We start from the raw sequence: 16569 nt of genomic DNA, 5'->3' as shown, positions 1-16569 counted from the left end.
TATTGTACATGGGAATTTGTCAATTTTGTCTGAGATACAGATTTACCCAGCAAAAAAATGTCTTCAGTTGAAAAATAAAAAATGCAAAACATTTGAAATTTTATGCATCACTTTTGGGGGACTCTCCCCGAACCAAGACTGTAACTTTCGATCATTTAGAGGAATTATTTTTGACTTCTGAAGTGTGTTGCACAAAGCCACATTTAGAGCGATTGGGGAAAATACGACTCTCACTTGCTGCCCACGCAGGAAAGAGCTGTTTGTGTTAAAATGATGCCTGCATGGGGTAGATATTGAGATTTGCAAAGCTCTTGCTCGCATTTTCCCCTTCTAAATATTAGTGGATGTTGATAAAGCCTTCACCAAACTCCTTTTTAAAACAACCTGTTATTGTTGTATCTCTAATCAATTCTTCAACTAATGGTAGAATATAACTGTTTTGAATGATGGTTCTAATAAAATAGCCATTGGAAAGGATCAAACCATGATGACGCAAGATTTTTCATCAACTCAAAAACTGATCTGACGTTTTCACGAAGATGGTGATGACGAGGAAAACTGATAAGCGTGCAGCACCGATGGCAAAGCATCACATAAGCGGTGGTGGAAAGTAGCGTCATGTACTCACACACTGTAGAGGTACTTGTGCTTTCCTTAAGTCTTTCCATTTTAAGCCATTTCCAACTTCCACTCTATGACATATTAATATCTCACGGAAACGCATTTTAGACTTTTCAAAAGTCGTTTAATGCTACGTCGTTACTATCAAATTGCTGCGATTAGATACACAGAACACATCACTTATGAAACTGAAACTTGAAAAGTAACACTGATCTTCTGGTTGCACTGCTGTCAGTACAGCTGTGGCATCAAATGGCACAAAAATGATGTTGTTATTGTTATTGCACGTTAAATGACTTACTATTTGATGAATTTGGGCTGGAGGGGAAAGTTAGCAGACATACACTGGTTACTTTTCAGCAAATAGTATATTATATGTAATATACTAATATACTATAACATATGTGTGTGTGTGTGTGTGTGTGTGTGTGTGTGTGTGTGTGTGTGTGTGTGTGTGTGTGTGTGTGTGTGTGGGACTTATACTCACCACCAAGTTAAGGTTAAAAAAGATCATGGCTGCTGGACAAAGCTCCCCTGCTACAAAAAAAAACAAAGACACACACTGTTGCTCCACCAATGGAGGGCCTGTTGTCAAGAGTGACTTGTGCTTTAGCTGGTAGAGTAATGGTGGTCCATCTATTGGATTAGTGCAGGGATTTCACTGTGGTATTAATCTGAGAAGACAGCAGGCGACCCGGGCTGGGCTCACGCTGAGCTGTTGTGTCTCTTAGCCTGTGGCTGTCACTCAGCTCGCCGTTGCACCTCCATCAGACGCACCAGCACAAACAGGAGACCGCTCAGCCAACATGAACCTTTTCTGCTTTTCGCTGGTAAGAGACTTTTCATTTCTGCATAACACTGTGTGTGTGAGTAGCTGAGGGGAAAGAAATATCTTTGAGTTGGGCCCCAAGCAGTATACGTTATATTCTGTAAATCATAGCATGCTGTGTAAGCTATTTAATGCTGAGATATAGTGTTATAACAGTGTTTCAGTCTCTAAATAAGTTACACATGATGCCAACTGTAACTCGAACGTGAGACTCTCACTGTTTGTTGCTGTTGTCAGATCATTGACTGTTAAATCATTAGAAATATCTGATATTGAATGGCTCCCACAATCTAATCTCTCATACAATGCAAAGACACTTCTCTCAAGGAATCTGCTCTGTTATTTTTTCCACACATTTACCATATATAATGCAATAGTACTACATTTATGTACTTTCATGCTGCAGTTTGTGCATTAGTTGACACGTTCATGATGCCAGAGGAGAAAATATTGATAAGTGAACGCTCACACGCATCACCCGCACACATGGTCCCTCAAGATGCTGCTGCAGCTGCTGTGCTGCACGTGGGCACAAGGGCAAGTATACCGGCTATTCTCTTTGGACAGATGTTGGGGATCACGCTGACCAATAATCAGGATTAATATCTAACATCTTGCTACAGTAAACAGAGGCTTGAACTGCGATCGCACTGTGACTGTCCTCTCTGTTGCTGTCGTTCCACCTCAGGTGATAAACATACACCTATAGAGACAAGTTACATGAAAATTGTCTAAAGGGATTATGAAATAATGTTGTTATAAGATTCAAGATTCCATCCACAATTCTACACATGACAGCAACTGGAAATGCGTGTTAAAATATATGCAGTGAAGAAAATAAAGGCCCCCATGTGTATAAGTGTACAAATGTGAGCATTTCTCACACATAGTTCAGACTTAAAAATGCTGATTTTAGAATGCAACCCAAAATGCCCTCCACTGTTCCCCCTGAAAACTGTCCAGTAAAGAGATCCTACATAAAAGAGAGAAATTGGTTATACGTTCCTAGAAGGAATCCAAAGACATTTTAATCCACGCTGAAATCTGTGCTGAGGAATTTCAATCCTCCGCTACATCCATGCTTGACAAGCACATTTAAAAGAGCTTTGGAGCAGCACATCCCTCCAGCCATGTAAGAGCCTATAACCCTAACTGTGATGCTTTGTGTCGGTTTACGTCACAAACATTTACGCGGGCTGTCTCGCACATTTCTTGAGGTTTTCTCGGTTTTAGGTTCTGCAAACAACCATTGTTTAAACATTAAAATCATGCGTGTGCTTTACAGCTGCGTGACATTTCCTCCCCCTTGATTTAAAGTGTGTATCCTAGGAATCCTGCTTGATATGTGCACACTATGTGCTTCAGCAACAACAGGACAGATGGACTCTATTCATAAATCAAGCCTACTGCCAAAGTCCAAGTGTCAAACAGCTGTCTGTCTGTCTGTCCGTCTGTCCACATGGCAACAGGAGGGGTCCATGGACAGCCTGTATGAGGCGGTGCAGAGCTCCAGCGATGGCCCACCACCGCCCATCCCCAGCCGCTCCTCCAGCCGCGCCTGCAGCCGCGCCTGCAGCCGCTCCTGCAGCCCAGCCGTCCTGCTGGATGACAACACCAAATGGCGAGGCTCTGGGAGATCCATTTCTATGGTGAGAGGGAAGCATCCTTCGTGGAGCCACGTGAACAATCACGACCAGATTGTATGGGGTCACTTCTCAGAGGAATTGGGACTTATGGACTCCCACCCGCCAGACTGTAACTATGAAACAAAGCTGATTATGAAATGACGGAGCCAGCTGACAGCTGCTGCTGAAGGCAGACAATTCAGATGTTTTTTTTTTTATTCAAGCTTGCTGTGGAAAATAAATATGAATGATGCCTTTATCAATTTGAATGCAGTGGAAAAATTGCATATTTTGTACAGATCGTTAAGATCTGACTGAAAATGCTTTGTTTTCTTTCAGGAGATGCCTCAGACGCAAGGGACCAACTCTAATAAGAAGAAAAGAAGGTGAGCTCACCAGGGCTAGGCACAATAAACATGCTGACATGGCACTGCAAAATCTAGTTTAAAAAAATATATATTTATATATGTCATCCAAATGTAAGGCAATGTATCAAAGAAACCCATTGTAATCCGTGCATGTTTCTGTCTGTTTTGTTGGGCATGTGTGCTGCAGAGAAAATCTGCCCTGCAAGTGAAAGGGCTGAAAGTAATAATATGGCTTTAAAGAATCCCTGTTTATTTTCACTGATGGTTAATACTGTAAATCCTTCTCGTAGCAGAGCAGACGAGTTCTTCAGCGCTGCTCCTCTCCTCATCCTTATCTGTTTGTTTTTTTGGTCAAATACAATGCTGCGTCTTAAGAGGAAGGATTGGCAACCCATTAGATGCAATTGAAAAAAACAAAAAAAGCTTTGTATACTGTGTATTATTTCGTTCGATTAGTAGTGGATGTTTTTTTTTGAGATGCAGACAGAGTGTTGGGAAAGCAGAAGGCAGATTATAGCTTTGGGCTAGTTGGACTAAGCGGATTCAAGACCCACCTACTTAGAGTGGCCCAGTCGCCTCAACACCTTTACTTCTCTACTTTGAAAGAAGCCACAATATCAATCTTTTAGTCGTGTGAGCTATGTGCTATGGTCAGCATTTTTGCCTCAGTCTTTGCCATATTTTGTTGTTGCGTTAGCTGACTGTACATTATAACATTAACATTATTACTATTAACATTATAACATTATATGTCTTTGTCAATTTTACTTTCAGAACACATATCTCTAAATCTGCATCAGATAACGAAACACTGGGTGAGTACAAACAATGTACTTTGTGTTTTGTTAAAGCTAGCTAGCTTGTCACTGTTTAAGTGTAACTGAACATAATGACCAACACGTATTCCCCTTAAACTACAGTAAAATAGATTTTTAAACACTGCTAAGAAAATACTGTTAGATGAAAACGTCTAACAACCTACAAGGCAGCCTGTCTGTGACTCAGAAAACAATTTCATTTGTCTCTGTGGCTTCCCCCTGACCTTTCATTCAAAATCCTCAACGTTGATTTGTCTCCCTTCACAGCAGATAACCCCGGCTGTAATTCTGCAGTTTGGCAGCCCGCCAAGAGCCGAGAAGATTTAGTCCACATCGCCAACAATCACAATGAAGGTAAATAGGAAATAAATAGGTTAAGCTCATCTGCATGCCAACGTTCATTTGGGAACTCAGCGTGACGTCTGAAGACACGGGCCGAGTTTTCAAATCAATCCACCACCAAAATTGTAGCCCAACCTATTGAGTATTGAATCATGTTGCAAAGCAGTGCTTGTTGATGATGCACAAGAGGACTTTTATGGAAGGTATCCACTTGATTTGATGAACAGACTGCCAAAGTCTCTATGTGGGATTCAAATAAACAGAAATACACTAGCACAAAAGGAGAACTGTGGAGTTTTCCTGGGAAACAACCTTTTAAAGTCCAGTATGATCAGAAGTAATGATAAAAGCAAGCAGAACCTGTTTCAATGTTCTTAAAGTCACCTGACTACTGTCTATTGTGAACATTTCCTTTAAGCCTGAGACGTAGATAAATGCATGAATAGATCCGCTTCCTGTGTAACCTCTTGTTAGGGGTTCTATATTTTTGTTGTCCATTGATTTGACCTACCTGATCATACATATTGTAATTGTGTGTCCCTCTAGAGATGACGAAGACCAAACACAGATCAGAAACCAAAGAAGGAAAAGGAGCTCATCATTCTGGCACAAAGAAGAAAGAGAAACCGCCTTCAAGTCAGGTAAGAAAAAAAAGCTTCACTGCAGTCTTCCCACACAGCTCCACGGCATGGGTGTGGGTTAGAGATAATTAAGAACCAAGTGGAGAGTCGGTTTGAGGCCAGCAACCACAAAGAACAGCTCAACAACCTTTTGTCCTTCAGTTAAAGAAACATTGTGCTCATTTACAATTGTATTTTGGATTTTCTGTACATGCTTTTGCGTGTTACAACTGAATTGCGTTGCTAAGCAACAGGTTGGGTCCATGTTCAATTTCTGTCTGCTGATAAAATTTTTTTAAATACAAATAAACTGGAATCCATTTAGTGGGCTTATGCTTAAAACTTTGAAATGGTTAAAATATTGTATAGTTGTGACATCACAAACTCACAGAAATCCTGACGTCTCGTTGTCTCTGAATATGGTGCCACAATCAATGTATATAGCTTGAGTGTTTTTCACAGAATTTATACAGCACTTAACTGCTTTACAATAACAATAAAAAATACATGATAATCACACTTTTTACGACATTGGAACTTTAAACTACCCTCAACCTCCTTTATATTTCTGCACCGCTGTTGTTGATGTTATACAAAATAAAATCATGCGCCTATTTGAAGTTTGAGCAGCATTCATTTGAACCAGTTCCTAAGATGTGCTTGTTATTGTGGACCACATCACGCCAGGCCGATTTGTTTCAACTTAGGAGTTTCAAGATGACACCTGCTGGGTCAAATGGCCCGATCGTTTAGCGCAAATGCTGATTGGGGTTTAATAGTGCAGATGGTCCAAAGACAGAGGGATGTGAAAAAAAGAAGAGGACTCTCTGTGCGTCTGTGTGTGCGTGTGCGTGTGCGTGTGTGTGTGCGTGTGTGTGTGTGTGTGTGTGGCCTCATGCCAGATCACCCGGTGTCCATTCCGAGTAATGCCCATCATAGTGAGAGCAAACAAAACAGAGCTTGCCAGTAGTGGATCAGCAGCAGCTCTCAGTGACCCACAAATGTGCTGCTAAAAAAGACCAATGACCCAAATGGGATTTGGTAGAAGGTATTGTGTCTACCCTTTTCTTAAATAAGCACCAAAATAAAAAAAATACAAAAATAGTATAAAGGTATACAGCCATGCTGTCTCTGCGTGGGTATTTGGTCATAAACCAAAGTAGGCCTACTGGTAAATCTAAGTTTAGATGGAAAACAAAAGACTTGTAGTGAATATGATCTCCATTTAACAGGCGTTGAGATATTTCACTAAAAGACAAAAATGTCAACCTCACGGTAACGCTAGAGGAGGAGAGATTCACAGAAGTCAACAGGATTCAACCATTTAAGAATGTTTTACTGAGCAATCAGAAGGGGTGTCACATTTAAGCACATTCTGAAATGTATGTGTGCTGTTTGTCTCATCTCTCCAGACCTTCCATGCCAATGGCGAGTCTAAAACTGCTGTCAAAAGAAACCAAAAGGCGGGAAAGAAACCAACTGGAAAGAGTGGGAAAGAGGGTTCAAAGAAAAATCACAACGCCACAGGTGAGACAACTTTTTAGAACAAAAGCCGGAGGAGGCTCTCTCTGCTCCCCATATTAAACTGTCCTTTCCTAACCTTTCTAGCGCCTGTATGACTAAGCTGTGACTAAACTAGACTTGTGCTTACAGTACAGGAACCGACCCATGCAACTCTAGTTCATGACTTTTATGCTCTGATGAATTCTGAACTATATTTCTGCTTTTAAGTGTTGCAACACGTTCAGTGTAGGTGTTGTGTCCCTACAGTAGGCTCATAGGGACACAAAGGGCTGCTTTACATCAAACATCCGTTCAAACTGCACATACGAGTTACAAAACGCCATCTTCATGTTTCCCCCCTGCTCTCTTTCTGGTGCTGCTTCGATCTAGCAAAGCGGTTTCCGGTGCAAACGTCTCTTTGTGAAGTAAATGTTTAAGGAGACATGAATATTAGTTTGCGTGACTCCATGTGTCTGCCGAGTTTGTTTTGTGGCGGTGTTACGACAGTGAGGAGAGCACACGCATGAATAACTCTGTGTTGCTGTAATGAAGGGCTTTGCTGCAGCAACAACTCAACACGAAGCAGAAGTCTGATATCAACATCCTTGACATTTCGCCAACTGAGAAAGTTGTGAAAGGTCAGTTTTTCAATTAGATATGTTTTTCTCTCTCTCTCTCTTTCTCCTCTCTCAGTGCACTCCCCACCACCCGCTATGAGCCCACCCATGGGACCCCACTATCTGGACGTGCCATACAGGTCAGACCGGAAGCCCTACCTGGGCAAGTCATCCACCCTCCCCGCTCAGGAAAACACCACCCCGGGTCGATGCGCGGACATGGCCATCCTCCCCGGTGGAGCGACGCCCACCCACCAGCGCTGGAGCAACCCGGGTGACGGCAGTCCCACCTGGGGGACCATCCAGCATACCTGCCGCAGGCCGCTCACGGAGTATCGCGTGTACTCCCATGACTTCCCCATCCCCCCTGGGAAGGAGTGGGACGATGGACAGCAGCAGGCAAAGGCCCAGAACGACAGCTTGAAATGGGACTGTAAACCCCAGATTCCCCCAAAGGTGCCGCGATCGATCACAGACGTGGAACTATCAGAACCAAATGTAAGTTTCTGTGTAAGACATTATTCACTATGAAGCCTAGAGTAGCCTTAACTTGTCCTGCCGTTTTATGCCCCACATGCCGATGTGGTTGCATGAATATCTTTAGGACGCTGAAAGGCCCCACAATATGAAACTGATCTGGTTATAATAATTCAACCTCTAACACACCACAGACCCAGTGGCAGGTGTGTGTCGTGAGGCCATCTGCAGGACACATTCAGTTGACGATTCACTTGAAAATCAATCTGTGACACTCCCATTGGGATTCTTGCAGTCGGCTGCTGCTCAATACAGCAAGTTCTACGGTCACGCAGCGCTAATTCCACCAAATGGTGGAGATTGACCTTACAGGTTGGTGACTTTGCATGCACTGGACATGTCCCAGAGCATAAGACCTCTGCTGATTCCCAGTGAGCACGTGCGGTGTGCGCCCTGTGTGACACAAAGCAGTTCAAGCTTAACATGACTTGGGAGAAAATAGTCTAAGATGAAAAGGATGAGCCGGTGTAGAGATTACAAAACCCCTATGGATCTATAGTGTCTTTGGTTCTTAGGGGTGGAAATGTCATTATATTGGACATGAAGCCTCTTAAGGGTAGCTGATGTGTATAAGCTACGAGTTCAACTCCCCACTTTGAACCTGTAGCTTGTAACTCACGGTCAGTCAGATATCCAAGGACATTTTATCGTGCGATGAGATCCTAAACATTGCCAAACTTTCACACATTATACTATAATGCTAACATACCGCGAATGTGATGCAGACCCAGTTCTATCCCCTACGCCAGGTCATTTTGAAACCATTTAAAACAAATCAAACTGATACTCCAGATGACCCTGCTTTAAAATAACAGCTTTAAAACACTCAACAAGGATCAGGTGACTTTTTAACACTGGGGATATCTCATTTTGAACTCTTCAGATGAACAACGGTCTCCACGGGGAGTCAAGAGTCTCTGAAAGATTAGAAGCCTTAATCTGGATTGACAGGAGTTTACGGTTGATTGCAAGCAGTGGGATTAGGTAATGTTTTTTTTTCTGTAGAATTCCCTTTTCTACAACTGATTGAAATCCCCCACAATGTAAACACAGCTGTAAATCCCAACATGGCAACATCAGTGATGTTGCGGGATCCTGTGGATCAAACTGCCTCTCAAGAATCACCGGCGAGGCCACGTTCTTCATGGTTACAAGTATTTAGTATTTAGTCATTTAGTGATTTTAAACTCTTGTCAAAACCGCAAAAATCTCCCGACGAAGCATCTCGTTTTCGTTTGTTTCTAAGCCATAAAATAAACGTCCATATTGAGAGCAGAGACAGACCGGAAAGTGTTTTGACACAACCGAGTTGCCACTTTCAGCTGTTCCTCTGTCACTAAGCAGCACTTCCTCAAAAAGATTCACCCCGCATTAAGAAATGACGGTGTAAGTGTCATTACTCCAGCGTCATTTTCCAAAACCCATTTAAAGTTCCCCATTTAAAGAAACGTTTTTAGGAATATCAAACTTTTTAAAATGTCCTTTATCCTTTTAAATCCAAAATACAGCTTTTACTGTTAAGTTTTATAGAATAATTATAATGCAATCTTGTTCAAGTAGATGGCACAACCCTGGCAACTTATGCCTCACTGGTCATTTGATTGAGCATCCTCTACAGGAAGTCTCACAACATATGACAAAAAAAAAACAAAAAAAAAATACCACGATTATAAAAACCTCAAGACGGCTGTTCCTGGAAGAGGCTCTTAATGTTTTCGTTTAGCCGGCAACAAAATGCAAACCCAAGCACTTCTGTTTTTCCCTTTCAAAGCGATACTGCCACGAGAGATACGGTGTCAATTGCATCACATCCTGTGTGTTGAAAGGAAGTGGGTCAGCCGGCCACAGCGTTAGTTAACACTTCGCTGTCAGCAGAGTGGGGTAAAGACAAGAGAAGAGCAAGGACTGAGATCTGACAATAACCTTAAAACAGGAGAAAATGTTACAGAGGGCAGCTTCCAATGTGTCAGACAAAGCAAAGGGCAGCAAGCCAAAGGTAGGTGAAACTCTGAAGAACATAGGACCAAACTGTAGGAGCCGATCAGGGGAGATATATGAATGTATTGGATGTGAAGATGCTCAGATGTCACTTTTGATAGTCACTTCAAAAACAGAGTTGGAGCAGAATTATAATGTCTAAAAATGTAAAATGCTAAAGTTCTATTTTGAAGAATGTAAAGATATTTTTTAACACCAAAAGAGTAGTTGACCGAAGGTTTTTCTAAATACAAACACTGTGTTTTCCAAGTGAATCGATTTTTAATGTAAAAAACACAAACAACAATGGCAGTAAAATACAAATAATGCAATAACACACACACAAAATAGAAATTCGGGAGTTGAATATGAGTGAAGCTGAGTAAAATCAATGCATGAAGGGCTGTCTAGGAGTATGGGGCTCATATTTAACCAGGATTTCCAGGGATTACTCATTTATATAATTATTTTTGGAGATGATGGGGAGAGTCGGGACGGATTATAATGACTTTTAGTTTTATGAAAAATTGGAGAGAAAACTGAAAAAGAATTAAAACTGAGCCAGAGCAAAGCTACTATGAGTAGATGGCGCTGGTTATGTGAGGTGATGTTCATTTACTTATTAACACTGACATGCTTCACGATGTTATACATGACCATCAAAGTACCACATATTTTACAAGCATAAACCCACATCACACTTGCTTTAAGAGGCAGAATATAATGTAGATAAAGACCACTGGAAAGCTATTTTTCATCAGTAAAATCCACTTGGGTCTTAGATGCAGGAGGTTTTTGAGCCTTGAGACAACCTGGAACCTGGACAAGGACCCCCAAGTGCAATGACTTGATGTTATGTAATGTTGTTAAACCTTGCTACCCAAACCCTGTCAGTTTTCTGTCTATGACATCCTTCGTCTCTGACTTTTAATCCTCCCCACAGCGCTCCACCAGCTTCGGCAGGTTCGACGCTCTCAGACACAACTCGACACCAGCCAAAGCAGAGGAAAATGGGACAACTACGGTTTGTGGATTTTTAATAAAAAAATTAGATTTTCTTAAGGATTTTGCCATTTCGTACGCATGTGCAGCTGTGGTGCTCTGAGGTGTTTTGTATTAAGAAAGAGGTTAATTCTGGAGAAAATCCTAGTTCTTAAGCATCCCACTACTGTATGTTATGTACTTAACAAACAATCTTTTCACAGCTCCCAGAAGAATATGAGACTTTGGACCCAAACAAATCAGCTGGACTTGGAAAGAAGATGAAGGCAATTTCACTGACCATGCGCAGAAAAATGGGCAAAAAGCATTCCAAGGCTTTTGCAGAGGAGATGGTGAGTCTGGAAAATACACACACACACACACACACACACACACACACACACAAACACACACACACGCACCACTTTTATTTAATAACTATCAAGGATCACAGCTTTCGTTCATTTAAGCGTATAAATTAGTAATTCAAGGGTACAGTTGACTATTTAATGTACATCAATCAACAATTTGGGAGCACGAATGATCCAAAAAAAATCCAAAACTTGACACCTCGACCTTGACATCACGTAAAGTCCAGACTCGCAGACAAACCACCTCAATTACAGCAAACCTGTGCTGTTTTTCTCAAGAGTTTTATCGCTCTCATCTCCAAGAAAGCCACATCCTCAAATGTGACGCTGTTGATGGCAATATTCAAATGACGCACTTCGCTCTGTCCTGCACTGAAAAACACCTTCTTGCAGTTTTTGTGTTTTGATCCATCTATTAACACTGATGAGAGATAAAGATGAAAAGACTTGTTGCTCGGTAACTTTCACAACCTACATCCTCTACCCGAAACGCTCTGCTTCCCTCGCCTTGTTGTTTTTCGCTTTCAGATTGACTCGATAAGTCGACTGGAGTTTGGACACATTGAGGGTCATACTGCATACGTCTGTATTCTGAGACATGTCTGTCAAATAAAACCAGTTTATATAAGTATTTTCTTTTCGTCGCAGGGTGATGACACGGACAAAGACCCAGACGCAGAGACAGAAAGTGGCCCTGCAGCTGAGAAAAACGTGGCAAATGCAAGCAACTCCTTGGAGAGCCTTTACAGTGGTCAGAGCTCCTCTAGTAAGCATCTGCACCTACTGCATAATAATAATAATAATGATAATACATGTGTGTGGTTATATAACTAATCCCTCCTAAAACAAAGGAGCTTTGGAAGTCAGCTGATGCATGAATTAACCAGAACAATGAAGTGTTATTAGATGAACACAACGGCGTAGTCATACTGTGTTGTTTTGTCTTTGTGGGTTCAGGCGGTGTGACCAGTGAGTCCAATGGTTCCAGTCAGAGAGACAGTCTGAGGCTGGAGGAGGACGGCTCCTATCAGGGACCCTTCTGCTGCAGAGCTCGTGTCCACACGGACTTCGTTCCCAGCCCGTATGACACAGACTCCCTCAAACTCAAGGTGAGACACGACGCGGGTTTGCCCTACGGTGATTATGTAGTGTGTTCTTTCGCATATCTTCATCATCACATTCACTGTCATTCTTTCCTAGGTCGGTGACGTCATCAGCATCATCAGCAAGCCTCCGATGGGCATCTGGACAGGCATGCTAAACAACAAAGTGGGCAACTTCAAGTTCATCTACGTTGACGTTTTGGTGGAGAAAGAGGAAGAGGAGGAAGCTCCTAAGATCAGACAACAGAAGTTGTGCAAAAGACCTCGACCGAAAACGCTGCTGGAGCTGCTGGAGCGGCTGGATCTGGAGGTGAGGACCGGGTTACAAGTCAGAGGGTTTTCAGACAGTAAAGGTCATAACAGGGTAGGCAAACACAGGAACGAGTGGACATTTCTGTTTGCCATCTTCCTTGATGAGTAAGAACTCCACTGAACAAAAAAAATCCCAAAGTTAGAGTAAATGTTGCTATTCTTTTCATAACTCGACCGCAAATATGTTCTGTATATATTATCATGTGCCTGTGGTCTCCAATTCAAGCGGTTCCATAGCTTAATGCCACCTTTTTGCCACATATGATGTGAAACGTGTGGGGGAGGAGAGATGAAAGATGAACGTGCACTCCACTGTTTTTTTGACTCCAGTTCACTGTGTGGGTTGATTGTAATGAAGCCACCTCTGTTGTTGCAGGAGTACGCCTCTGCCTTGCTGCTGAATGGCTACCAGACGGTGGAGGACCTGTTGCACCTGCAGGAGAAACACCTGATAGAGCTGAACGTCAAAGACCCCGAGCACAGACAAAAGCTTCTTGCTGCCGCTGAATTCCGCTACACAGGTTAGCAACAAACGGAGCGACGACCAACACTTTTGGTTTTACCAACAATGACAATGTCTCACATTCTGGCAATTTAAATCTGTTCACAAGTGGCCTCACTTTAAAACGGTGATCAAAAAAGTCCACCCATGTGACCAGCGACCCAAACCTCCAACCATCTTAAATCCAAAAAATCCACCACTCAAGCAGCAACCGCAGGCCCATCCAGGGCAGCAATTTACTGATGAGAATCGCTGCTATAAGAGAAGGAATCGTGAAGTAATCAGTCTAGGGCTGATGCTATCAATTATTGTAGTAATCAAGTTTTCTACAGATTATTCCTTCGATTGAGTAGTTGGATAAAAAATACATTTGCTTTATTACGGAGCAAAAATAATTATTGAAAAGAGAAAATAAAACGGAACAACCAATTGGTGGCTTGATAGAAGATTTTCATTGCTTAAATTACATGCAATAATATTATCTATCAAAACTAAGCTAATTTAGAGCATTTAACCACCATATTACATTCTGGGTTACAAAGGTCCAGACTTTTCTTCACCAGAAAATAATTTTCAACTGACCTGAAGTCAGTGTAAACCAACCAAAATTCAAAATGTTATCCTTTCACTTTGTTATTGTCATATAGTGCTTATTTCCAGTAAAACAAGCAAATCAAATAATAAGGAAATATATATGATTGTACTTCTTATTAAATATTTGCTAGATTAAAAAATAAAGCCTTGATGCAAAGAATTTGCAGTAAAGTGAAACCATAGGAATGTTGAAGCATGGTGACCCCCTCACCCAAAGCAGCCACACAACTAAATGTTGATCTCAAACAGAGCTCATCACAAGTACCTGACAACACCAGGCCTGCAGCTTCACAAAGTAAACAATACATGGTCTTCAAAAGCTCCCAACTACCAAACTGGAATCATTTCAACAATAGTAATTATACAAAAAGCTTCAGCGACTTTAGTGACATTCAAACAGCAAGAGACGCCGAAGTAAATACATTAATAAGAACATCGTCTTTCTGAAGTACTTTGTTCTATGTTAAAATGGTTTCTGCTGGAGAATAAAAAAAAATGTATTTGGTGTGAAAGCGGAGGCATTTGCGAGAGGCTTATCGGTGATTTCCTGTTACTCAGACAGAAAGTGCTTAGTGGGGCAGACGGTGTTCCTGTAATCTGGTGTCTTGAAGCAGAAGGCTGATTTCCACTGCGTGAATGAAAACAAAACACCTTTCCAATACCAAGAAAAGACAACCACTGGCCAGTTATGTTCAGTCTGTTCGTCTTTTGTCACAGCTGTAGATGAGGCGAATTAAAGGTCATCGTGATTTTCCTGTTTGAGCGCCAGCGTGACTCAACAGATGGCGGCGGCGTGACCCCACAGAGCTTGTTGACTCGCATGAGATTCCAGTAATTTAATCAAGCTGAACTCCATTAGGTTAGTGGTTTGGCAAACCTGGACAGAAGGATTAGTAACTTCCATCAGTGGAGTAGAAATATTAAAGAATGGAGGAATATTTTTTTTACTCTGTGGGAGTGAAAACCAATAGACAGAGAGAACATAACATTTTGACGGGTTGCATCTAAAAGAAGACGCTGGGTCACACCTGCAGAAGTTTTTTCAGTATTTGGGTCATCACACTTGCAGTCAGTCAACAGCACGTCGCCATGGTTTCAGGGGATTTATGAATCAGCCTTACGTATTTAAATATGGGGTCGAAATACACTGATTGAAGCACATTGCACAGATTATTTTATCTTTTTTAATGTGGTTGGAAACAGAATCTTGTAATATTGTGATATTTATTTCAGTTCTTTTTTTTTCTTGTGGCTGCAGGTGATGATGTCAGGGATGAGGAGGAGCACATATCCTCCCACAGTCTACAGGAAGAAGACAGCGACTGTCCAAGAGACTCAGGCTGCTTCATCCCATCTGAATGTTCAGACAGCAAGGAGGACACGGAGCAGCTCGCAAACGCTGTGGACTCCTAATGGGATCTCTTGACCCGTGGTATTCAGTGTTGGGTATATTCGTATGACGGAGGGTTTTTCGACAGTGATCTCTTTCTGAAAATGTCATGTTACTATTCCTTACTATAGCCAGCTCGCCTCAAGCTTGTCAAATGTAAAACGCTTTCTAAAAGTGGGAAGAGGAAGAAGAAACAAGCAATATTCTGGACAGAACAGGTTGAATTTTGGCCTGTGGTTTTGGTGCTTGCAGCTTTTTTTTCCCGAGACCCAAAATCAGTAAATCTGCCCCAGAAAAACACCAAGTGTTAGAAACATGATGAAACTTTACAACCAAGTTATGAAGTAAAACGTATTTAATTAGCAGAAGGTATTTTGCCGATGGTAATGTGTGTCAGTATCAAGTCAAACATCAAGAAAATACAGTCTTTACTCAGGAGGGAAAAACACACCCAAGTCGTGGGCTACTCACAGTCAAACTGGTGAAATACACACTGGTTCAATTCTGATTCCAGTTGGCTGTCTGCTTTTGTTGACTCCAGGAATGTATATATCCAGCAACATTAATATCCACTATCAATGTAAGGTATCCAGCATCCAACGGCAAAAATGAACTATAGCCGTGGTCCGTGAAGGTCTGATGAAGACAACATGCAGGACTTAAAAAGACAGACAGAAAGACAGCTAAACAGAGACTCTTGCTTTATACAGTAGTTAAATAATAATCAAGCTGTACATCTTTATTTCTTTATATGATATTGTTGAAAAAGTGGCATTTCATTGATTAAATGCCATTTATATTTATTACATTCTAAATCATTCAATGTTTTCTTTCTTCCATATAAAGCCTTTATTTATCACATGTGCATCATTTCTGACCTTTCTCATCAAGTCTAATCTCAATTATTCAACATTGAGTATTTTCTTCATATGAATTAAGCGATGTTGACGAAGGGACGTTTTTGAAATGTAGTGTCCGCTGGGTTTGAACGATGCAAATTCAAACCTTGCCTCTAATGTATACTGTACAGGAACACACGTTATTTTCTGAATGTGTATGTTTGAATGAGTGCGTGAGAGAGAGCCTGTGTATGAACTCATGTGAAGGTTAGCTGTTTTCACAACTTTTTGTAAATAAAATAAATTAAATACAATTAAATATGATTTTTGTCAGTCTGAATTATTTATTTCACCTATGGTTACAATGCCTTCTATACAGGGTTTGAGACCGAAACAGCCACAAATGTAAATTAATGAATAATGTAGAAATGTGTGAGAATGTGTCGCATTAAATGTATTTATTATATTTCTATATATTTTCATTTTTTTTTTTAATACAATTTCACTTTGATATTTTATTTTAACATCTGGGTTTTCATTCTTTTACATTTTTAATTGTATCAATCGTAGCTGCGTCGCTCTGCCTGATTGGCTAAGAACGCGGAAACGTCACGATACTT

The 16569-nt window shown here is 41.3% G+C and overlaps 1 protein-coding gene across 1 annotated transcript; it reads left to right on the top strand.

The window, feature by feature from the left end:
- Positions 1-1310: 1310 nt before the first annotated feature.
- samsn1a (SAM domain, SH3 domain and nuclear localisation signals 1a) lies at positions 1311-16273 on the top strand. The gene is made up of 15 exons (XM_084020330.1): positions 1311-1451; positions 2920-3099; positions 3415-3461; positions 4218-4258; positions 4529-4615; positions 5150-5244; positions 6636-6750; positions 7420-7841; positions 10801-10881; positions 11063-11191; positions 11858-11975; positions 12167-12318; positions 12410-12622; positions 13001-13145; positions 14979-16273. The coding sequence occupies exons 1-15, from the start codon at positions 1428-1430 to the stop codon at positions 15131-15133; spliced, it is 2004 nt and encodes a 667-aa protein (XP_083876456.1). The 5' UTR covers positions 1311-1427; the 3' UTR covers positions 15134-16273.
- Positions 16274-16569: the final 296 nt, after the last annotated feature.

Source organism: Eutrigla gurnardus, assembly GCF_963514095.1.
Source record: "Eutrigla gurnardus genome assembly, chromosome: 10".
Classification (NCBI taxonomy): domain Eukaryota; kingdom Metazoa; phylum Chordata; class Actinopteri; order Perciformes; family Triglidae; genus Eutrigla; species Eutrigla gurnardus.
The sequence above is the reverse complement of the archived record's forward strand: the minus strand, read 5'-3'. Positions and strand labels throughout refer to the sequence as shown.

Bases quoted from the DNA above. Each gene is read 5' to 3' on its own strand.
- samsn1a (XM_084020330.1), top strand. From the start codon at position 1,428: ATGAACCTTTTCTGCTTTTCGCTG. The intron at 3,462-4,217 runs GTGAGCTCACCA...TTTTACTTTCAG, and splicing joins TCTAATAAGAAGAAAAGAAG to AACACATATCTCTAAATCTG. The intron at 5,245-6,635 runs GTAAGAAAAAAA...TCATCTCTCCAG, and splicing joins AGAAACCGCCTTCAAGTCAG to ACCTTCCATGCCAATGGCGA.